We start from the raw sequence: 25,450 nt of genomic DNA on the forward strand, positions 1-25,450 counted from the left end.
TTTTTCAAATAAAGATAGCGAGAGAAGGAAGAAAAATTGATAATAGGAGTAAATTAGAAAGTTGCTTAAAATCACATGCTCTATCTGAATCATGAAAGAAAAAATTTGGGTTCAGTGTCCCTTTAACTGTTTCACTGCTGGTTCGCTCACAAAACTGGCCTTAGAGGGAACACTGTAAATACTGACCATAGTTTACTATTTGTATTAACCCCCGCAAAGACTAGGCTGGTAAAGTTCTGCTCAGCAGGGAAACCGCTGCTGAGCAAATCAGGGGAGGTTGTCACATATATCTGCCAATGGCCATCAGCTTTTTGCTCAGGAGCTGCAATGTTTATGGCTCTCTAGTGGAACTTTACTTATGTGTTTAACCCATTTGGGGGGTGTTAAATATAAAGGGACATACATTTTTTTTTTCTTTATTTCATGGTTTAGATAGGGCATGAGATTAAAAAGAGTTTTTAGTTTACTTCTCTTATCAAATTTGCTTTGTTCTTTAGTATTCTTTGTTGAAGAGGATACCTAGGTAGGTATGGTGCACGTGTCTGGAGCATTGTATGGTGCTCTTGCAAATGTATAACATTGTTAAAACTGCTGCAATATAGTGCTTTATATACATGCACACTCCTAAACCTACCTACCGGCATGTTAACAAAGGATACCAAAAGAACAAATTCCGTTACAAGCCTCATTTTATTGGCTCACCCATGTGCACTGCTGTTTCTCCAACAAATGATACCAAGAGAATGAAGCATATTTAATAATAGAAGTAAATTGATCATTTGTTTAAAATTGTATTATCTGTGAATCAAGAAATACAAATTTTGGGTTTCATGTTCCTTCAATGCAACGTTTGTATCAGAATTTCTCAGATCTATACTTTTTCTATAATTTTTTCTCAGTTCTCTATCTCACTACTGCTATTTGAGCGGTCTGCTACAAGATTGTATAGCTACAATTCACAGAAAACCTTGCTACCAAATAAAGAGTATAAATCATTTGTTTTCTATTCTGGCATATAATACAGAGGCTGTGCTGCAGAACAGTAGTTATGGACTTTAATATTCTAAACTCAAAATAATACATTTTTCATACTAAGCATAGCAATCATTCACAATCAGTTTTAAATTTCCACTAAAATATTATATGATTTGCAATAATTGTACACTTTTCTAATAGTATAGTTAATGTTTCAAATAATTTATTTCATTATTATGTACAAACTGGAAAAGGATTTTTATTTTTGTTTAGAAAATTATAGTCTTTATTGTAGTCTGCTGACGCCCATGTGCTTTTTTGAGTTCTACTGTGCAGAAACTTATACAAGGAGCTTTTTGCATATCAAATATGGATAGTTCCTGTCATTAAGTGCAATCTATGAAAAGGTCATTTTTACCACCTGCCACCAATTTAAAGAATTCAAAAGAGCACTTCATTCTCTGCAGATGTGTACGGAAGTCACTCAGGTAAAACTGAAATAAGCGTTGCAATTTTTATCACAAAAGCAATAACCTGTGTGTCATATAGGCAGAAAAAAAACCTGTAAATGTTTTCTCACTGTAACATGCTAATAATGAAAATAGTTTCCATTTAATCCTTTATGCACAGGAATTCAATCACTGGACAACCAGGAAACCTATTAAAACACACTAAAAGGAATTCTAAGAATTAAATTGCAAATATGGTAAAGGACATTCCTTTCTTAAGCAATGAAAACAAACTATTTGACATTGCAGCAAGTGTAATTTACCTACCAGAATTGTAACAAAAGGCATGCGGGGAACGATCCCACCTTTTTTTGCACGTTATAAAACAGCTATTTAAAATCTAAGATAGCCAATATAAAAAGTAAAATATGCGACCTACAGATTCATGTCTACTCTCCATATTAGACAGCTTATTTTTTAAAAATAAAGAGTCATATAGGTTAAAGGGATATGAAGCACAACATTTTTCTTTCATGATTCTGATAGAGCATGTGACTTTAAATAAGTTTCTAATTTACTCCTATGATCATTTTTTCTTCATTCTCTTGGTAGTTTTTTTTTTTTAAAGCAGGGACGTAGGCTTAGGAGCCGTCCCATTTCTGGAGCGCTAATTGGCAGCAGTTTTGCAAGAATGTTATCCATTTGCAAGAGCATTATTTCCTGCCATGTAGTGCATCAGATGCCTACCTAGGTATCTCTTCAACACAGAATATCATGGGAACAAAGAAAATTTTACATTAGAAGTAAATTGGAATGTTTTTTTAATTGTATGCTCTGTCTGAATCACAAAAGAAAATGTTTGGGTTTTATATCCCATTAAGCAAATAGCGCTAAAAAATATATTTATACAAGGAATATGCTGTTCATTTAGGCCTTGCATGACAACTGTACACGTAAATAACAAAAAACAAATAACAAAGTCGTTATTCTCGGGTGGCATTATGTAGTAGCCGGGTGGCATTACGAAGTAGCTGGGTGGCATTTTGAAGTAGCGGGGTGGCATTATGTAGTAGCTGGGTGGCATTATGAAGTAGCTGGGTGGCATTATGTAGTAGCCGGGTGGCATTATTTAGTAGCTGGGTGGCATTATGAAGTAGCCGGGTGGCATTATGAAGTAGCTGGATGGCATTATGTAGTAGCCGGGTGGCATTATGTAGTAGCTGGGTGGCATTATGTAGTAGCCGGGTGGCATTATGTAGTAGCTGGTTGGCATTATGAAGTAGCTGGATGGCATTATGTAGTAGCCGGGTGGCATTATGTAGTAGCTGGGTGGCATTATGTAGTAGCCGGGTGGCATTACGAAGTAGCGGGGTGGCATTTTGAAGTAGCGGGGTGGCATTATGAAGTAGCTGGGTGGCATTATGAAGTAGCTGGGTGGCATTATGTAGTAGCTGGGTGGCATTATGAAGTAGCTGGGTGGCATTATGTAGTAGCCGGGTGGCATTATGTAGTAGCTGGGTGGCATTATGAAGTAGCTGGATGGCATTATGTAGTAGCCGGGTGGCATTATGTAGTAGCTGGGTGGCATTATGAAGTAGCCGGGTGGCATTATGAAGTAGCTGGGTGGCATTATGAAGTAGCTGGGTGGCATTATGTAGTAGCCAGGTGGCATTATGAAGTAGCTGGGTGGCATTATGTAGAAGCCAGGTGGCATTATGAAGTAGATGGGTGGCATTTTGAAGTAGCGGGGTGGCATTATGGAGTAGACGGGTGGCATTATGAAGTAGCGGGGTGGCATTATGAAGTAGCCGTGTGGCATTATGTAGAAGCCGGGTGGCATTATGAAGTAGCTGGGTGGCTTTATGAAGTAGCGGGGTGGCATTATGAAGTAGCCGTGTGGCATTATGAAGTAGCTGGGTGGCATTATGAAGTAGCCAGGTGGCATTATGAAGTAGCGGGTGGCATTATGAAGTAGCGGGTGGCATTATGAAGTAGCCGTGTGGCATTATGAAGTAGCCGGGTGGCATTATGAAGTAGCTGGGTGGCATTTTGAAGTAGCCGGGTGGCATTATGAAGTAGCTGGGTGGCATTATGAAGTAGCCGGGTGGCATTATGAAATAGCCGAGTGGCATTATGAAGTAGCTAGGTGGCATTATAAGGTAGCTGGGTGGGTCAGTGTAATACTTTGCAGTACTATAACATTAATTTTATTTATACATTTTATTTAAGTTATCCAATGAAAAAATAAATTGTCCATTACTGTATTTAATAATTAATTGTGCAAAGAACATTAAAAAAATGTAAGTTCATTTTAGCTTAATAATGAATTTTATTTGTGTGGTCAGTAGAACCAGCTGGGTGTTTCGCCAGTTAAATGGGGGCAAACACTGCTCTTCCTTTGTGCATTTATTCATTCTTTATGCCATTCTCACATCATTGCTCATCATTATACCATCCTCTCTCCTCTGAGCCAATCTCTCCTTCATGCTACTCACAGCACAGCTGTGCCACGCTCTCTCTTGTGCTATTTCCCCTTTATACCATCCTCTCTCCAATTTGTCTCATCCTCTTCCTTGTATACCATTCTCTCTCCTGCTAACATTTTACTCTCCTGTGTGCCACTCTCTATCTCAGCTGTGTCAGTAATGTCACTTGCCATTCTGTTTACCTCCATGTGCCATCTTCCTTGCTTAGTGCTAACTATTCACCCTTATGTGCCACCTCTTGTCCATTCTATGTCAGTCTCTCCTTTCTGCCACTCTCACTGAACTTTGTGCCATTCTACATCTTAGCTGTGCTATTCTCTAACTATTGTGCCTTGTTCTCTCCCTTATACCCCCCCCCTCTCTCACCTATGCAATTCTCTCTGCTCTTTGTATCTCTTTGTATCACCTTCTCTCTGCTTTATGTAATTCTTTCTTCCAACCATGTCACATTCCCTCTGTATTGTTCCGCTTTCTATCTTACGTATGCCACTTACTAGCTAACCTGTGCAATTCACTTTCTCTTATGTGTTATCCCCACTATGCCACCCTCTGTCCTTCTGTAACTATCTATACCAAGGGCAGACAAACTATGACCTAGAGGCCTAATCAGGCCCTCTGCCTGTTGTTGTACGGCCCTCAAGCTAAGAATGCTTTTCACGTTTTTTAATTGCTTAAATAAAAATGTTTAAAAAAGAATAATATTTCATGACACAAGAAAATTATATGAAATTCAAATTTTATGACCCATAAAGTTTTAATGGAACACAACCACTATCATTCCTTTGCGAAAATTTTCCTCTCTTGTTCTAGAAGAACCTACATATTACGTTATTTTACCCTTTGGCGTTTTCTGACCAGTGAGCTATACAATGTTCTATTCCTCTACCCTTATTCTTCTTCTGATTGGTTATAACCATAAGCCATGTCCGTGATGACAAACTTTAAAATCTTTATACGGTTTAAATGTAAATCACAACAAAACCAAGTTCTGTGCAACTTGCAATGACTAATACATTTAGATCTGATCTGTAAACTTACCATAACTGGGAAAATGATAGCAGCTACAGTTGATTTTAGGATCCACAGCAGAGCTAAACACACTATCTGAATAAAGGTGAAGAGATGCACTCTGCGCAGAGGAACGTGACGTAGGTAGATGAAATCTGGTTGATGTTTCGCAGGCATTAAAAGCAGCTTGAGACGGTCCATGAACTACAGAAAAACAAAAGCATCAACAACGGATGTTATCCAGGGTTATGGAAGGCAGCTTTGGAACTGTGCATAATATAGATCTACAGTCTATTGTGGTTTGCCACAGATACAATTGAAATGTGTTCAGAGGTTGAATACATAGTGAGTGTCGTGTTCCTGTGCTGCTTATAATGAGGATGCAGCTGTGAGCAAATTAAATGTAGGCATATGTGTGCATGTACCAATTACTCTCTGTATTCTAATATGGAGAAGAATGGTAATGTTTCAGGACTGCAACTTTGAATACATGTTTATAAACACATAGTAGAAAACATGTTTAAATCTAAAATGATATAACACAATAAAAATTTTGTTTTTACACCAGAATGACCCTTTAATAGCTAATGTATGCATACAAGTGCAAAAATAAAATGATCTTATGTGTTAAAATATTTAATTATTGCCGTATTGCCTGCATATAACTTTATGTTTACCCCATGAGTTAAAGTCTGCTTCGGAGCTAGCTAAATGCATACTGTGAGCCAATGGCAAGAGACATATGTATGTAGCCACTAATCACGAGCTAGATCCTAGTATTGCCCCAGAGCCTAGAAGTAACTAGAAAAGTCTCTTAAAAGTCCATGCTCTATCTATCTATCTATCTATCTATCTATTTATCTATCTATATGTGTGTGTGTTTGTGTGTATATATATATATATATATATATATATATATAAACTGTAAGTGTGTTTTTGTGTATATGTATATATATATATATATATATATATATGTGTGTTTTTGTTTACATCAGCTTCCGCCAAGCACATGAAAATAAGGACACTAATCTGCCTGTATGTGTTTGATTACATAGAAACAAATTATTCCGTGCAGCAATTTTATGGCAGAAAAAAATGCTGACAATCAACTTAAAGATAAGAATCAATGTGAATATAAGACATACTGGCTGAATGTCACTTAGATAAAAGTAATTGAGTTGGCAGCAATAAAAGACTGAAGAACTAATAGTAATAATTGTTGATTGTATTTTACCTTCAAAATCAATAACTGATTTTTGGTGAATAGTGTGATTATCAATTCAAGCACATGTTGTGTCTTGATAATAATACATAAATAAATAGGTAAGTAAAGTTTTAGAGAATCAATTTTAAAACCATAGAATTTGTATGGTTTTAGTCAGTTAATATGCCCATTTATATATATATATATATATATATAAAAATACACCTACACAGTATATATATATATATATATATATATATATATATATATATATATATATATATATATATATAAAATAATTTTTATTTAAACCTCGCATTTTCTTTCTAACATTCTCATATCTCATCTCTGAACAGCAATTACTGAAACCTGGCTATCTTCCTCTGACACTGCTTCCATTGCTGCTCTCACACATGGTGGTCTTCACTTTAGCCACACACCTAGGCCAGGTGAGAGACATGGTGGCGGTGCTGGCATCTTACTCTCCCCCTCCTGCTCCTATCAGTACCTATCTCCATTTCCATCTCTCTCCTTTTCTTTCTTTGAAGTACACTGCATTCGCCTGTTCTCCCCCCCTCTCTCTCAGAGTGGCAGTTATCTATCGCCCCCCTGGACCAACCTCCCAATTCCTTGACAACTTTGCTGCCTGGCTTCCTTACTTTCTCTCTACAAATACACCTACTCTAATTCTGGGGGACTTCAACATCCCCATTGATAACTCATCTGCCTCTGCTGCCTCTAAACTTCTCTCGCTCACTAACTCCTTTGGCATCTCACAATCCACCCTATTCCCTACCCACCGTGATGGACACTCTATTGATCCTCCTATCTCTGCTCTCTCTGATGTTACCTGTCGTCCATTTCCCATCTCAGACCACCATCTGCTCACCTTTAATCTTAATATACAGGCTAAATCTACTTCCCCTCCTCGCCCCCGCACCTGTAGAAATCTGCACACTGTAGACCCTCCTCAACTATCCAACCTTATTCAAATACTCCTCCCCCACACTTCCATGATATCCTGCCCTGACCTTGCTATAACCCACTATAACAATACTCTCTCTTTGCACTTGATACTCTCGCTCGGCCCCAACTTCACAAAGCCTCACGCCGTCAGCTTCAGCCCTGGCACACCCAGCAAACACGCCACCTACAAAAATGCTCCCGCACTGTTGAACGTGCCTGGAGGAAATCCCGCTCTGAACCTGATTTCATGCACTATATGTTCATTCTTTACTCTTACACCTCTGCCCTTCACTTAGCTAAGCAAACCTACTTCTCTTCTATTATATCCACTCACTACTCAAACCCTAAAAGACTCTTCTCCGTTTTCAACTCTCTCCTCTACCCACCTGTACCAACCCCCTCATCTGCATTCAGTGCTCAAGACCTGGCTGACTACTTTTTCAATAAAACACTTACCATCCGAAGAAAAATTCCAACACAAGCCTGCATTCTCCCAACTTTGCTCCCAGTCACCTCCTCTGCTGCTCTCTGCACCCTCCTCCCAACCACTAAGAGTGAAGTGGTTTCCCTATTGTCTTCCTCACACCTGCCCACTTGACCCTATTCCTTCATATCTAATACCTTCTCTGTCTCCCAACCTCACTCCGGCTCTTACTCACATATTCAATCTATCCCTTTCTACCAGCTCATTCCTTGCCTCCTTCAAACATGCAAAGGTCCCCCCCATCCTCAAAAAACCCTCCCTTGACCCTAACTCTCCTGCAAACTTCCGCCCCATATCACTACTCCTGCTAGCTTCAAAAATTCTTGAAAAACTAGTTTTCGATCGCCTAACCCACTTCCTGTCCTCCAACTTATTGTTTGACCCCCTGCAGTCTGGTTTCCCTCCCCAACACTCAACTGAGACTGCCCTCACCAAGGTTACTAACGATCTCCTTTCTGCTAAAAACAAAGGCTACTACTCTATACTCATTTTACTTGACCTCTCTGCTGACTTTGATACTGTTGACCATCCCCTTCTCCTACAGACTCTCAGCTCTCTTGGGCTCTGTGACACTGTCCTCTCCTGGATTCACTCATCTCTCTAACAGATCCTTCTCCGTCTCTTTTGCTGGTGACTCCTCATCTCCATTGCCTTTGTCTGTTGGAGTACCTCAAAGCTCTGTCCTGGGTCCTCTACTCTTCTCTATTTACACTTCTTCACTGGCTAAACTTATCAACAGGTATGGCTTAAACTACCACCTCTACGCTGATGATAACCAGATCTACCTTTCCACCCCTGCACTCTCTATTTGTGTCAATTCTCACATCAGCGATTGCTTATCTGGCATTTCCTCCTGGGTGGCCTCTCACCACCTAAAAATAAACATGTCCAAGACCGAACTACTTCTAATCCCCCTCCCCCTCTAACTCTACTCCAGTTTCTAATTTTTCCATCATTGTTGGCGGCACCACTATCTCCCCATCACCCCAAGTCCGCTGCCTCTGAGTCACACTTGACTCAAAACTGTCCTTCATTCCCCACATCCAATTGCTCTCTTCATCCTGCCGCAACCACCTACGGAATATCTCCAAAATTCGTCCGTTTCTGAGTGATGAAACTACTAAACAGCTAATCCACTCCCTGGTAATTTCCCGACTTGACTACTGTAATAACTTAATAACTGGCCTCCCTCTCTCACACCTCTCTCTCCTTCAATCCATTGTAAAATGAATCTGCCAGGATAATTCACCTCTCTCGATGCTCTGTTTCTGCTGCACCTCGCTGTGAGTCCCTTCACTGTCTCCCCATTCACAGCACAATTAAATTCAAAATTCTCACCCTGACCTACAAGGCCTTTACCAATGCTTCCCCACCCTGCCTGTCCTCACTGATCAACAAATATACTCCAGCCCACCCCCTAATATCCAACAATGACCTGCTCCTTGCGTCCTCTACCATCAGCTCCTCTCATTCTAGACTACAGGACTTCTCTCGTGCAGCACCAACCCTCTGGAATGCACTTTCTCGAGCTGTCAGACTCTCCCCTAACCTCTCCTAAGTTAAACGTTCCCTAAAGACCTTTTTGTTCAGGGAAGCTTATCACCCGACTCATTAACAAATGAACAGTTGCCCTTATCTATCTCCTCACTTATATCATTCTCACCTTTGCAGTCCCCACCTCCTGTTTCCCATCCTCCTACCCATCTAGATTGTAAGTTTCCACGGGAATAGGGCCCTCAATTTCCCCTGTATTTGTCTGTGAAATGTTGTCTTTTATTGCATTGTTTATCCATTGTACTTTTATCCTTGTGCCGAAGGGCAGCGCTGCGGAATCTGTTGGCGCTTTATAAATAAATAATAATAATAATAATATTAATAATATGCAAACTGTTAGAACATTACTGCTGACAGACTATGCATACTAGAAACTGAACTAAGATTGTGTTTGTCATTCTTTTGTACGGCATGGCGATCCATTAGATTATGCAAATACCCAAAATATGCTGTGTGAATCAGGCGAAAATAGGTTTTGAAGATGGTAATCCAATGAACAAAAGAAAGGTCCGGGAGCTTTAAACTTCAACTTTATTTCATGCAGGGTAAAATCCAGGCAGAGTTCATCTGCGTATATATACAAACATTTAAAAGCACTCGTCTAGTGCCGGCAACGTCACAGGTCAGCTGATGCGTTTCGGCCAATGGCCTTAGTCATAGCTGAGAAACACCCTGGATTTGACCCTGCTTGAAATAAAGTTGAAGTTTTAAAGCCCCCCTGGACCTTTCTTTTGTTTGTTGAATATTCCTGTTTTGGCCTGGTACCGGGTGGAGCATTCTCGCATTACGGCAGTTCCCGGGAATGAACACTGACATGTTGGATTGCTGAGGAGATCCAAAGGAAACCTGAGGAGGGGAGGTGCGAGTACGGCCTCTGTGCACTTAATAAAATATTATATTGCATTACTGTAGCATTGATATTTGCATTGCAACTGGCTTGTGCTATATGCTAAAAAGACTGTGTGAAAATCAGAGTTACTCCTTTACTCCCTCCCTGTGGACCTGGTTATCTATAAGGGATAACGGCATTATTAACCACACCACCAAGTTTATCAGATTTGTATTCCCTGGGATTATTGGTACATAATCAGTGTGTTTTATAATTGACTTTGCTTTTCTGATAAGGGATACATTTGCTTTTTGGATCTTCATTTGAAGCTGGTAAGACTGTTAAATTAGATAAATAAAATAATAATAATAATAATATGAAAAAGTGTGATCTCATGACTCGGAATACTGCTGGTAAGGATTCTGAATTATCTGTAGTATTAGAAATATCATGGGAAGCCCTTAGACAAACTGAGCAAAACTGCATTTTCTCATGAATTGGAACATTCAACTTTGAAAACTCTGCAAAAAAATCCACTAGGAAAGATCTATTAAACAGAATAAAATGAAGCCCATTGAATTGTATAAAACTGTGAAGACAATACACGCAAAAATATAGTCCCTTACAAAGGAATCTGCAACACAATATCTTGATAGCAGCTAACACTAAACCTAAGCACCTGACATCTAACCTGCTAGATATCCCTCTTGTGTCGTTTATAAAGGATGAATGGTAAACGCCATTAACTCGGACCACCTCATTAATTCTAGACCACAAGCTGCATTCTGAAAAATGAGCTTGTGCCAGGTGAGTGCACACAGCTCTCAGTATCAGTCATGAGTGAGCCGTGAAGGCCGAGCAGAAACGTCTGTAATTATACATGCGCTAAACTGCAGCTACACTGCAGATAAAATTGTTGCAAGTAGCCCTATTTTGCTTTACACAAATAAAATAAATTAAAAGGACAATAACGGGACAGAAAACACCTTGAGATTTTTATTTAAATGGTTTAGTTGTGCGTATTAAAACAATATGGCAAAAGTATTTAATTGATTATTTTGCCCCCCTTTCCATTTAATTTATCTCTGATGTATGTGGGTTTTCTAAATCTCTGAACTGAAAAGCACCCTGATGTCTTCTTAAGGCTAATACTGCTACATACCTTTCCCTAATTGGATTTAACAGATAAGAAATGCATAACAATGCACTTTATACTAACAATATAACCCTGGATAGCCTTATTAGCTGCAGTGGTGGTGGAGTTGGGTAATTGAAAAACCATTGCAGCAAACAAGATCCTAGTTTATTTTAAAATGCTTAGACTTGGCTATATGTTATTCTATAGGAAGACAACTGAAATGCTTTGTAATTACAAGTTGTTTACTGTTGCTTTAAACACTTCTTGCTTTTGTATAAAGATTGTGCTTGTCCAACACACAGAGGCCAGAATGCAAACTCTGTATCCTGCAAAAGCTGCAAATTAAACAGCTGGGTTAGGCAATTTGCAGCATTTTGAAAACCTAGGTTACAGATTTATTTTTTGGCCTCTCTAGGGAGCGTGGAACAAAGCACATTTGTTAAACAAAAGCAATAAGTATTTATTTCACTGTCCCTTTAATAGTAGTCAACTGCATTACACTATTATATACAATAAAAGAGGTCAGTACCAATTAAGTAGCATCTCTGAACCAGAGCTTTGGATCAGTGTAAATAAAAGTTTGATCCACAAAGGTAGCTTAAGAGATTTGAAGGGCTTTTCAAATATTTCTGCTTTCAAATATCCTGTCAGGTTGCACAGTAGGGGATTATGCTTAAAAATGTAAAGGAAATGTGTGGGTAAATAAGAATTGTGCTTTACTCATAGAAGTGTACATTTTAAGCAAGCAGTTGATAAGTTTTTTTTGTATTCAAAGTAACTGCAGGGACACTTTTTCAAATGAGCTGGGCTCTTTCTTCTACCACCCACTGCCACTACCTCTCGATTACATAGCTTTTCTATTACAATACTGCAGCATTGATAAGATCTGTATAGTCAGCAGTTTCTGCAGGCAAAATCATCTATTTCAAATGATTGTCCCCTTAATCAAGCTAAAAGCCACCCATGGTTAGTTGTCCAGGTTACTACCCATTAAAATTAAAAAAGGCAAATTGGACAGTAACCAATTTGTTTCATGTCCCTACTGCTTGAACCTGATCTGACCTACACACCTTTGCATTATGTGAGGGGAGATAAATCCTGTCTTTACACTGTACCAAATGTCCAGCAAATGTATATATTTGTGATTGTATTAAAATGACAGAATTTGGCTAAAAATATGCAAAAAAGGGGGTGTAGTGGATGTGATGTGGGCAGGTAGTGGGTGGGATCAGAAGTGGTGAGTAACATCTCGGCCCGGCTAGTTGCATAGGACTTAAAATGCCCTTATTTACATATATATACATACACATGAATATATATATATATATATATATATATCCTGCTGTGCTCTTTTTAATTTATTCAGTATATGACCTGTTTCTGTAAGAGATCTGAAGTAAGGAAGAAACTATTTTGCGCATGACATACTGTACCTGCACACCATTTAGTGAGGCGACACCCATATACAGGAAAACACCATACAGAACAGGCATGGGAATAAACTGTGAACAAAATAAGAGAAAATAAGACGTTTCAAAACAGTATCTGTGTTTACAATATATTCAGTGAAATATAAAACAGATCAATTATTATGAATTGTAAGAAGACATAAATTCAAGGTCTATTACTTTAATCAGAACGCTCAGCAGAAAAGACCAATATATATTATATTTACAACATATGACAATACATCTACAAAGGCATTTGTCAGTACATTATGAAAAGATATGAAAAGAACAGATGAATTTGAAGGGAAGACACAGCTATGTTTAGACAGTGATCAATAGCACATTTGCATAACCTGGATCAGTGATGGCTAAATATCCCAGAAGTTTTGGAACTACATTTCCGTGATGCTTTGGCACTCTTCAGTCTAGTTGAGCATCATGGGAAATGTAGTTCCAAAATCTCAGGGGTGCCAAGGTTAACCATCCCTGACCTAGATAGTTACGGAATTTTTGAGTATGTTTACTATATAAAAACTGCCCTTTGCTCTTACACTATTAGCATAAAAGAACATGGCCATAGACACATTGATTAAGTGGCTGTAATAACTAAAATAGTTATATTATTTAGCAGTAAAATGTTTATAAACAACTGTAATATTATTTGATTATTTATCTTTTGTATTATTAAGAAATGTTATATGTTCAACCCTGATACTCACACGTCACACCTTATGAAACTACACTTTTAGAACCACATTCTCTACTTAATCATGGATACTCTTTTATTAAGATAAAGATGAAGTATGAAGATGCAGAGCTTCACTAACTGATACTTGTAAGGGGTTAAAATAAGACAAGGAAAAACAACAGCATTGTGAGTAGTAACCATGTCCCTTTAAGAGCTATGTCCTGCTATCCTTCTCCTTTTATATAAATGTCCCAAGAAGGGAAACCAGAAAGCACCTAAAACTCTCCCAGAAATGTCTGACCATACCCCCAATTTACCCTGGTCTTACTCATGACCCACCTTAAACACATGCCACTCAGCCCCGCCTCCTGCTCAGCAAAACTCCACCGCCTAATCTCCTGACCCAGATACTAGACAGAGGGGCCAAATTATCAAATGGTGGGCGGACATGATTCGCTGTAGCGAATCATGTCCGCCCGACATTGCTAAATGCTGACAGCATACGCTGTCGGCATTTAACATTACACAAGCAGTTCTGGTGAACTGTTTGTGCAAGTCCGCCCCCTGCAGATTTGCGGTCAGTCGGCCGCTAGCAGGGAATGTCAATCAACCCGATCGTATTCGATCGGGCTGATTGCTGTCTGCCGCCTAAGAGGCGGCGGACGGGTTAAGGAGCAGCGGTTTTAAGACAGCTGCTTCTTAACTCCTGTTTAAGAGTGTGTTGGGAAGTATGTGTTTATTATATTTATATTATATATTTTAATAAAGTGTGTCATCATTTTTGTTACAACACTCATTTGTACAGGTGCAAATCCCCAAATCAAATTTATGCTGAAATCCAAACTTTTTATTAAATTATTAAAAAAAAAAAATATATATATATATCTCAAATTACTTATTTTCCCTGCCTATACGTCTCATTCTTCTCTGCCTGTGTCCTTGGTTTGGTTTTTGTGCTTTAAAATGCAAATAATACTCTATATTGATTTAAAACAACAAATATTACCTGCACTGTACTATCTTTCTGGGAGTACTATGTATATCATATAAAACTACCTTTAGGTTGCATATATAAACTGTAAAATGACATGTAAACATTGTCTAAATGACATAGGATATTGTTGTTTACAATTGTTTCCATTCCCTCTTCAAACTGTCCCATTACAAATGCAAATATACAAATATTCCAAAATCCAAACTATTCTGAAATCCAAACCTTTTCCTGTCCCAAGCAGTTGGGATACATTGGTTTTTTACCTGTAATTAAAACAGGGCTTTTGGGGTTGTGACTAGAAAGACGCAAAATCTTTCTATAATACATAACCTGTTTTGAGAAAACCAGAAAGTTGTATCCTTTTAAAGGGACGTTAAATTGCTGGGCACAACAAAAAAAATCAAGGTTAATACTCACCATGCTATTATTTTTGTTCCTGTTCCTGCAATGCTCGTCAAAGTTGTTCTCTAATTTTAACCCCTTACAGGTGCTGGCTGGTCAAACTCCAACTCGTCATACTAGACACCAGCACCTTCAAGCTAACCTATTTTTGCATCCTATAGCAGAAGAGGTGCAATTCACAGATCAGTAATATTGCTGGCTATAATTATTTATGTGTTTTTTTAAATATATATGCTATGTAACTTTAAAACTGTGTATAAAAATAGTAAAAATATAAAGTTCCACTCTGTACCCACAGCTCTAAAAAAAAGAAAGAAAAAAGCCGGTAACATCACTGATCTGTGAATGTGCACCACTTCTATCACAGAGTACAAGAATACCTAAACTCCAAGATGGTGGTGCCTGGTATGGAAACTAAGAGCTTCACCAAATGGCACTTGTAAGAGGATAAAATAAGAGAATAAGATTAAAAAGAGCTAGACACAAGAGAAAAAAACAACAGCATGTGAGTAAGAACTATTATGTTGAAGTCGTGCCCAGCAGTTTAAAGGGACAGGAAATCCAAAAAAAATCCTTTCATGATTTGCATAGAACATACAAAATTAAACAACTTTCCAATTTACTTCTATTTTCAAATGTGCTTCATTCTCTTGTTATCCTTTGCTGAAAGAACAGTATTGCAATGCTGGCAGCTAGCTGAACACATCTAGTTAGCCAATCACAAGAGACAAATGTGTGCAGGCACCAATCAGTAGCCAGCTTCCACTAATGTAGGATTTGTGAGTATTTATTTTAAAAAATGACATGCTCTATCTGAATCATGCAAGTTTATTTTTGACTTTACTATCCCTTTAAATACAGGGCTGCATGCAATATGTTCCCTTTGGTTAACATTTTAGCTCTTGGAGTTCATCAGTAATTTGTGTTGATGTCTGAAGGCATTTGAGTATATCAACATAACAGCTTGTGCACACTTTTGCCAAGGCTAGGTATTTTTCTCAATATGATTACCACTAATGCCATTCACTTGACATTAAAAAGTACTTTAAGTTTATCCATTGTTCAGCAAGTTCAAGTTGATATGGTATTTCATTAGTGTTTCCTGCATTCAACAAGATCACTAACATCTGATTAAAGCAGAAATTACTTTACCCAATAAGTGAATTAAGCCACTTGCCAATTCCTTGTGACCTTGGCGACAAAGCTGTGTGTAATGTGACTCAAATGCTGATAATTATACTTCTGATCTTTGTGACTCAGGGATTTATTGTGTTTGGGATTACTTTATGCTTTAAAAACAATTTTTAATTTCCTGTTGCACATTTATTTATTTAACATGTAGTAAAATGTTTTTAATATTATCTGGTCTCAGATCAAAACAACTATAGTTGTTATTTGGGTATTATAATAATTTACTATATGTTTTCATTATAAAGCAAGTACTATACAACTAGCAATGTACTATATTCACAAAGAGCTCGATTTATCAACCTCTTTGCTTCTCTGCGACTGCAGGTTCTCACAAGAGAACCTGCAGTCAGAATTTATCAAGCAGCGGTCTGCAGACTCTTCGGTGGAGAATTTCAATATCCCGGTCTCGTCCAACTGGGGAGATTGACAGCTCCTGCCCATGCTTGATTGGCTGTGTGCGGGCAGGGGGCTGCACTGCACACGAGCGCAAAATACCGATCGCATGCAATGTTAAATTCGCTAGGGGAATTCTGTCTGCCAGAGGCGAGCTGCAGCGGACAGGGGAGCAAATGTACGCCCCTGCCCGACGCAGCTTGATAAATCGAGCCCAAAGAATGGAGATTTTTCAGTCGTTATCTACTCTCAAAATCTTGTTATTACACTGAGCATATTCAATAAGTTGTATTTTCATCACCATTCACTAGGGCTTCAATTGCACAGAGAAACATCATCTTAAAGGGATATGAAACGCACAATTTTTCGTTTGTGATTTAGACAGAGCATATAATTTTTTAAAAGGTTTTCGATTGACTTATATTATCAAATTAACATTCTCATTGTATTCTTTGTGGAAGAGATATCTAGATAGGTAGTGTGCACATTTCTGGAGCAATGCATGACAGGAAATGCTGCTGCCATCTAGTGCTCTTGCAAATGTATAAAATAGTTCTAAAACTGATGCCATATATTGCTCACGTGCATCCTCCTACAACTTCCTACCTGCTTTTCAACAAAGGATACAAGAAAATGACGCAAGTTTGAAAAAAGAAGTAAATTGTAAAGTTTTTATTTTTTTTTATTTTATGTCTTGGAGTTCTTTAAAAAATTAGACTTCAATCTCTAGCAAGTGTAAAGCAGTCACTCGACTGAATGCTGTAATTTAAAGATATACTCAGTCTGTCCACTTGGTGGCAGTCATGTTATACCGGCTGTGTGATTTCTCTATTATACTTTGTGAGGGAATCTGGAAGAACTAATTCTGTTTTTCAAAAAGAACGGAGAATAAAAAAAATCTGAAATACTATGCATATATTTTGAAATCCTTCTATTTTCAAAGTCACATTGTTTAAAAAACATTGAAAAGGAAATAAAAGGAACACATAATTTGAACTCATTTTTGAGGTTTCACGATGGCTTATGACCTTTTATAAAAAATGTTTGTAGATAAAGTTATTGTCATTAGGTCATAATAGTCAAAAAATGACAAGCTGTAATGGGTTATAGAGCATGTCATTTTATGACTATCAACCCTGCTCTACTGTGTTTTAAACCCCCGCAAAGAAGAAGTGATGCTCTGGACCCAGCGTGCACTGCTGAGAGTAGCATGACTCAGATATGCAACTAATGCTGCTGATTGGATCTGCTGCAGGTGCCACTTCAGACCAGCAGTGCAATGCAGGTCCTGAGTGGTAATTCTACTGTGTGTTTAACCAATTTGCGGGGTTTAAACATACAGAAGAGCAGGGCTGATAGTTGTAAAATAACATGCTCTAACAGATTAGAGCATGCCATTTGTTGGCTATTATGGCCATTTAAGGGGATAAGAAACCAATTTTTTTCCTCTCATTTTTCAGATACAATTTGCTTCTATTTCCAAATGTACTTCTTTGCTGAGGAGAATACCTAGGTAGGTAGTGTGCATGTGTCTGGAGAACTATATAGCAGTAGTTTTGCAAGGATGCTTTTGGTCTAGAGATGCCATCCCCTCAGCCATGTTTTCTTGGACACTTATGAGTTACACATGATGCAGGGTGTGCAGGGAGGAACATGAAAAGTGTTGTACAGGGTCATTATTCGTGTGCTGTCCAGGTGCGCAGTGCTTGTTGCCCTCTGCACACCCTGCAGCATGTGTAACTCATAATTGTCCAAGAAAACATGGCAGAGGTGGCAACCTTATTTTTGAGCAATAGATAGCAGCAGTACAGTATACAACATTGTTAAATGCATTCTTGAAAAACTACAGCTATATATTGCTTCAGACCTGTGCATGCTCCTGAGCCTACCTACCTGCTATTCAGCAAAGGATACCAACAGAAAGTTTAGTTTCAACTCAACTTGAAAGAGTTTTCTAAAATCGTACGCTCTGTCTGAATCATGAAAAAAAAAATGGGTTTCATGTTCCTTTAACCCTTTTAGTCAAACTGTCCTGAATTCTAAATAAATATAACAGGATAAGATGAATGTAAACCCCCAAAATAAAATAAAATATCAGGAATTTGTCAGTATCTGCTGTTTATACCTTTAATAATGAAAGGACATTCAACACCTTTAGATTGTAATATACAAAGATTCAGTATTTGTACTTTGCCCTAATTTCTGTAATTTAACTCAACATTGCTATATTTCACACAGTCATTGGTTGCACACTCTAGTGACTTGTTTATAACTGTCCCTAATTAGTTTCAGCAGAGACGGAAACCTAGGTTACAACATGGCGGCATGCCATCCATTGCTTTACGGACACTAACACATTGCAATTAATGTTTTTTAATATTTAAACAACTAATATAATAAATTACATCTGAATATTATTCTCAGGGTAATCTCTGCTTCCTTCTATCTAGAATTTATTTAGCAGTTAAGGTCTGAATCTGCAGACAAGATTACAAGATCATACGCTGAATACATATATTTTTGTTTTACGTTTTTAGTATGTTAATCACTATAATCCTCTAAAAAGGTAAGAAAATTTACCAAATATCTGAGGCCTTACTGAAACTAGTAAACAAATATGTTCTGCTAGAACACAATCCATTCATTATGGTACAAAAGACAGGTGAATGTGTTGTGTGTGTTTGCAGCTGATGTGCAAAACAAAGGGAACAATTCATTAGTAGCAGGTGTAGAAAACTGTTGTAAAAAGTGATCTTTCCCACTATATCTGCAGCGACAAGTTGCTGACACTAAGAAAATTCTTCTCTCAGGAACAAATTCCCTCTGAGCTCTGTGATTAGGTTTAACATGTGATTTTGCCTGCAGTTTTGGAATGTAAAGTAGAAACCCATAAGGATAACACTATAGCGTATGTAAATCCCTGTCACTGCCTACAAAAGAAGACAATATATAAATGTAATAGTCAGATACTATTAGAGCACAAACAAAATAATTATCAGTGTTGCCCCATATTCACCTGGAAGGAATATTACATTCAAAGCATTTCTATCATATGAAAAAGCACTGGTTATATCTGCTGACAATACTTTTTGTCAGGAGAGTTGGTAACAATAAAGTTTTTTTTAAACTGACAAAAAGGGCATATTTGTGCACTTTTGGGCAGTGATTTTATCCCCAAGGCTACTTGAGTCTATGTTTTCTGGCATCATATTTTATTTACAAATAAGCCATACATAAAAGGACATAAAAGTGCAAAAAGAACATACTCTATTATGTTAGAGCAATTTATTATTGGACTATTGCTTGCATATAACTATTTGTTTTCACCCATGCAAATATTTTTAACATATTGTTAACACCAGCTGTACTGGGTGCTAACTGAACACATCTGGTGAGTCAATGACAAAACATAAATGTGTGTAGGCACCAATCACCAACTAGCTCCCAGTATTATTATTACAGTTTAGTTGTAGATTCCACAGGGGACAGGAGTATGGTTGCAACCTCGGCCACGTTTCCTGGACACTTATGAGTAACATGTTGCAGGGTGTGCAGATGTGAACGTGAACTGTGCTGCTGGACAGCACACCTATAGTGACCATGGACAGCACTATTCATGTTCCTCCCTGCAGTATGTGTAAGTCATAAGTGTCTAGGAAAACATGGCTGAGGTGGCAACCCTAGACAGGAAGGAGAGCATCTGGAGACGAGGGCAAAGATATCTGAGGGAGTAGAGTTATGTAAAGCCCAAGAATGATAGGGTCAGATTTTGTTAGGGTCAGATGGCAGCTAAGGAGACTAGCAAATATGGAGTTGCTATAGTCAAGGTGGGAAAAGAAGAGAGAGTGGATTTAAATGTCAGTTATGTCTTGCAGGAAGGAAGTGGCACATTTTGGAGATGTTTTAAGGTAGAAACAGCATCAAGTGTGACTTGATCATGCATTGCTCCTGCTGCGGATATGTACTTATAATGGATACCAAGAGACCCACTTAGATTTAATAGTAGAATTAATTTAAAAAGTTTCTTAAAATGACACGCTCTAGCTGAATCATGAAAGTTTAATTTTGAATTTCTTGTCGCTTTAATCTTTCAAACCTTGACCACAGGGCAGAAAATCTAGAAACCAGCAATATAAATGTCTAGTTTTTGTTGATATTTTACTGGACAGCCAATTTATATACTGGACTGTTTTATACTGGCAAAACAATACATAACTGATCTGTAACATATAGGTTAAATTGTTATTAAAGCAAAGCCCACATTTATATAATTGAATACACACCCCACAAAAAAAACGAAAACAAGACTTCTTTCAGTGCAGCAACATGTATATATATATATATAAAAAATGTATACATATATATATATATATATATATACTCACACACACATATATATATCAGACATGTTTAACCTTTTAGCACCATTATGGCGCCGTTAGGAGAAAATACAACGTCATAGCCGTTTGGCTGTCCTGAAGCCAACGGCGCTTCCTGGATGTGATCGCGGTCTGGAAGGCATGCCTAGCGCCATAGGGACGCCGCCCTGACCCGATCCCATAATTGAAATCTCGCGATCGTGGGATTTCACTTTGTCTACATTGGAACGTTGTTCCGATGTAGACATTATGACCCTGTTACGATAGGGTTAAGTGACTTATTTCTATTCACAATGACCAGAAAAAAAGTTTTGTAATCTCTGGCTGTGTTTTTTTTTCTTTTGGTTGAAAAAATGTGAAGTGAAAGTGTTTTAAAGCAAATTTAAAGTAAGCAATATCACAACGTCTTACTAGTGTTTATTACATGATAGGTCAAACATTCATTTGTATGAGCCAGTAACAATTAGCAGAGAGTATATATAAGACATCAACTGATAATTTGATTTTTTTCAAGCAAAAAAAAAAAAAAAAAACAACATTCAATATGTATTAATGCTGCTCTTATAAACAGGTAATTTTTTTTAGTACAATATCCTTTTAAGTCCGTGGAAACAGTTTGCCAGACCCCAGAAACAAACAAAACATAGAGTCCAGACAAACCAAAACAATAGGACCTTTATCTTAAAGACATAGGCCGAAAATACAAAACACAGTGACAACATTTCAAGGCATGCGGCTCATAGCTCTGTTATACATGTGACCTGAATCATTGTCGTATTTTGGACTCTATGTATTCCAAAAATAAAGGTAAGTTTAATGAATATATAGGCATCACATATCAATATAACAGTTTACGAGAATAAAACTGTGCAGCAAAATAATCATTAATGATATTAACATTACAAAAATAATATATGTTAATAGTCATTTTACTTACCTTTAATATAGGAGCCATAAATACAGATATACCAGTCAGAAGGAATACCATAATCCCGGTGACTCTCTGTTCTCTGAAACCCAATAAAATGTTGTGATTTAATCCTGTTACACTCTATGCCTACAAAGAGCTAAGCCTGCAGCCAAAACACAGACATGGAATTACGTTTAAAGGGACAGTAAACGGTAGTTAAAAAAACCTGTGGTATACAAAGTATGCTCACAAATATTAGTATAAAGTTATTGCAAGAGTCCTCTGGCCACTCTCACTAGTGCATATAGTACAGCCAATAAGAAACCTGCTGTGTGCTTCTTTTTCTTCCCATTCTTCGGCGCCAATTTATTAAGCTGTCAACCAGCTTATTCCACGCAATCCTTTAGGCTCGCCGGATTTAGGAATAAAGAGGTGGCGGACAGAAATCAGCCCAATCGGATATGATCGGGTTCATTGACACCCCCGTGAATGTGCAGGGGGCGGCATTGCACAAGCATTTCACTACAAATGCTTGTGAAATGATAAATGCCGACAGCGTATGCTGTCGGCATTTATCGATGTGCGGCGGACATGATCCGCTGCAGCCAGCACATTGATAAATCTACCCCCTTGCGTTCATGGCTGTCTGCTTGCTGGTTGAAGGAAGCCAATGCGCATGTGCACAATGTCTACTCAGGGAAGCTGGCAGACAGGCAGAGTGCCAAAACAAAACTAATAGCGCAGATGGCAGCCCTTTAAAGGAACATTAAAATGCTGGTACAACTGTAGTAACAAAGTTACTACTCATTATGCTATTGGTTTTTCTCCTGTGCCTGAAGCCGTCGTTAAAGTCATCCTCTTATTTTGACCCCTTAAAATGATCAGTTAGTAAAACTCTGCATCCTCACACTAGGTGCCGCCATCTTGGAACTTGTATTTGTTATGTAACTTTTAAACTGTGCAAAAAAAAACAACTAACTGCAAAAATGTAATACTTCTGCTCTCTATTATGTGAGCTAAACTGAAGTGTATGGTACAGCTTTCAAAATACCAGTAACATCCCAGATCATCTGTGAAAGTGCATAGCTTCTGTCACATGATGTAACAAAACGTGTGCTACAAGATGGCGGCACCCAGTATAAAATGCAGAGCTTTAACAACTGGATTCTGTAATGAGGCAAAAAAAAGAGAATGGATTTAAAGAGAGCTGCAGGTAAAGGAGGGAAAACAGTAGCATGGCAAGGAGTAACCATACTACTGTAGTTGTACCAACTGGTTAATGTCCCTTTAATTGGCTGTACTCTCTGCTGATGATTTTGAGAAAGAATCATGTAGCTACAGAGGTGCCAAAGATGCCTTCACGGGAGGGATTTCAATGGTAATGTTTATATGTTACTCTTGCAGCAAGTACACACTTTGCATAGTATTAACACTTCATTATCAGTGCTTACAATTGCAGTTATTTAAAGGGACATTTAACTAAACATTATGTGGCAAATGTATCAAGCTCCGAATGGTGCAATGCTGAATACGGCAAGCATATTGCTCGCCGTATTCAGCAATGTCTGTCGGACCTGATCCGCACTGTCGGATCAGGTCCGACAGACATTGATAACTAGAGGCCTTAATCTTTGTGTAGAATGTTTACTTGATAAATAAATAACAACATTGCAGCGCTGTCATTTGGCTTGCTTTTGCTGTAAAATACCTCTTCTACCAAAGAGGTTGAAATGCCTCATATCATATTTTAGTATTGTGACATTTACCTGAGACTGTAGCATTCTACACAATGATTAGTTAGCTCTGAGCACAAACTTATTCACATCTTTCCTAATTAGCCACATAAGAAGAGACCATGAACATGAATTTCATTAGACTTTTCATGGGGTGTCTCCCTGGATTACTCTTGATTTGCAAAACCTTGTAAATTGACAGTGTTAAGCTAATATTAAAGGGACATAAAATTCTATTTTTTTTTCTTTCATGATTCAGGGAGAATATGTGATTTTAAACAACTTTCTATTATATCATTTATTGTGTTGTCTTGGTATCCTGTGTTGAAAAGGATATCTAGATAGGCTCAGGAGCTGCTGATTAGTGGCTGCAAATCTATGCCTCATGTTATTGGTTCACTCAATGTGTTCAGCTAGCTCCCATTAGTGCATTGCTGTTTTTTTTCAACAAAGGATACCAAGTGAATGAAGCAAATTAGATAATAGAAGTAAAATGGAAAGTTGTTTAAAATTGTATGCTCTATCTGAATTATGAAATAAAAATTTGGGGTTTCATGTTCCTTTAAACATTTTTTTTGTTTTTTTGTTTTTGCAATGCAGTTCTCAAGTGCTGCTAAATGCTTTGCGTTTTATGTCCCTTTAATGTGCATTAGTTAGTTACATGAAAGGTGGCAACAGATTTTAATATTGTAATTTTACCAACTTTGATACAAATTTAAAGCATATAGTACCTCACTCCCAAAAACTTAGGCTGCTCGCCAGGTGCAGACGTCTCTGTCTCCATCTTCAAGCTGTCAATGTGGGCAATAGAGATAACGGTAGCTGCCACGTACCATGGGAGACCCATAAATGAACATAAAGCCATCAGAACAGCGACCCAGAACAGATCCAAATGGTAACCAGCACCTTTCTAAAGACACAGAAGAAAAATATGTAGAATTAATTCAATGTGAGTGTGTGTGTGTGTCTGTGTGTGTGTGTGTAAGTGTGTGTGAGAGTGTGTGTGAGTGAGAGAGAGTGTGTGTGTGTGAGAGTGTGTATGTGAGAGTGTGTATGTGTGAGAGTGTGTGTGTGTATGAGTGTGTGTGTGTGAGAGAGTGTGTGAGAGTGTGTGTGTGAGAGTGAGTGTGTGTGTGAGCGTGTGTGCGTGTTTGTATGTGTGAGAGTGTGTGTGAGTGAGAGAGAGTGTGTGTGTGTGTGTGAGAGTGTGTGTGTGTGAGAGTGTGTGTGTGTGCATGTGTAAGAGTGTGTCTGAGAGTGTGTGTGTATTAGTGTGTGTGTGTGTGTGTGTGAGAGAGAGAGTGTGTGTGTGTGTGTGTGTGTGTGTGAGAGAGAGAGAGTGTGTGTGAGTGTGTGAGAGTGTGTGTATGAGTGTGTGAGAGTGAGTGTATGAGAGTGGGTGTGTGAGAGTGGGTGTGTGTGAGTGTGTATGTGTGTGTGAGTATGTGTAAAAGTGTATGTGTGTAAGAGTGTTTGTGTGTGTGAGTGAGTGAGTGTGTGTGTGAGCATGTGTGCGTGTTTGTGTGTGTATGAGAATGTGTGTGTGTGAATGTGTGTGCGTGAGAGTGTGTGTATGTGTGTGTGTTTAATAACTGTTTGTGCTTCCATTACAGCATGTCCTGCCAGCTTAATGATGATTAACATCTAACCATAATAGCTTAAAGGCTTAATAATTATTACATTAATAATAATAAATAATATATAGAATATAAGCCCTAAAATAAAAATATACATTTTACAGCACATATTTAGGTCACAGCAAAGAAAAATAACACACAAACACTAATGGTTACTTGGTGTCCAGGCAATGAAAATTTATATTGAAATGTATTTCTATATATACTACATAATACGATAGAAGCAAAACAAATATATTGAAGGATTTCACAAAGTTTTAAAATATAATAATAAAAAAACTATTTTGGGACTGGAACACAGCATTTTGCAATGAAGCTGGATGGTAGCTGGTTGAGGGGTGATTAGTGATAACACTTCACTGCAGGAAATGTAGAATTTGTTTATCGTCAAAATCTATTTCTTTGCTTTTATGTGCTCCTTTTAGACAAAAATACAGGCTGCTACCCCTTCTACAAGACTTATAATATGTGCCCATTGTGTGAAGTAATCAGCCAAGATGTCCAGGAAAAGAATTCACAGGAAACCTGAGCACTCAGGAAGCAATGGGTAACGTTTCACATTAAAGACTTTCAATTAGATGA

At 38.0% G+C, this 25,450-nt stretch overlaps 1 protein-coding gene across 4 annotated transcripts in view; it reads right to left on the reverse strand.

Annotated features, from left to right (window-relative positions):
- Nucleotides 1-25,450, reverse strand: part of SLC4A4 (solute carrier family 4 member 4) — a 522,314-nt gene that overhangs the window by 15,095 nt on the left and 481,769 nt on the right. For all 4 annotated transcript variants that reach the window (XM_053703335.1, XM_053703333.1, XM_053703336.1 and 1 more), the window contains 4 exons: nucleotides 23,963-24,141; nucleotides 21,526-21,598; nucleotides 12,527-12,595; nucleotides 4,949-5,122 (listed from right to left, as the gene is read on the reverse strand). In XM_053703335.1, coding sequence (XP_053559310.1) covers nucleotides 4,949-5,122; nucleotides 12,527-12,595; nucleotides 21,526-21,598; nucleotides 23,963-24,141 — 495 coding nt within the window. The remainder of the gene's footprint in view (nucleotides 1-4,948; nucleotides 5,123-12,526; nucleotides 12,596-21,525; nucleotides 21,599-23,962; nucleotides 24,142-25,450) is intronic.

This window comes from Bombina bombina, chromosome 2 (genome assembly GCF_027579735.1).
Source record: "Bombina bombina isolate aBomBom1 chromosome 2, aBomBom1.pri, whole genome shotgun sequence".
NCBI classification, from domain to species: Eukaryota; Metazoa; Chordata; class Amphibia; order Anura; family Bombinatoridae; genus Bombina; species Bombina bombina.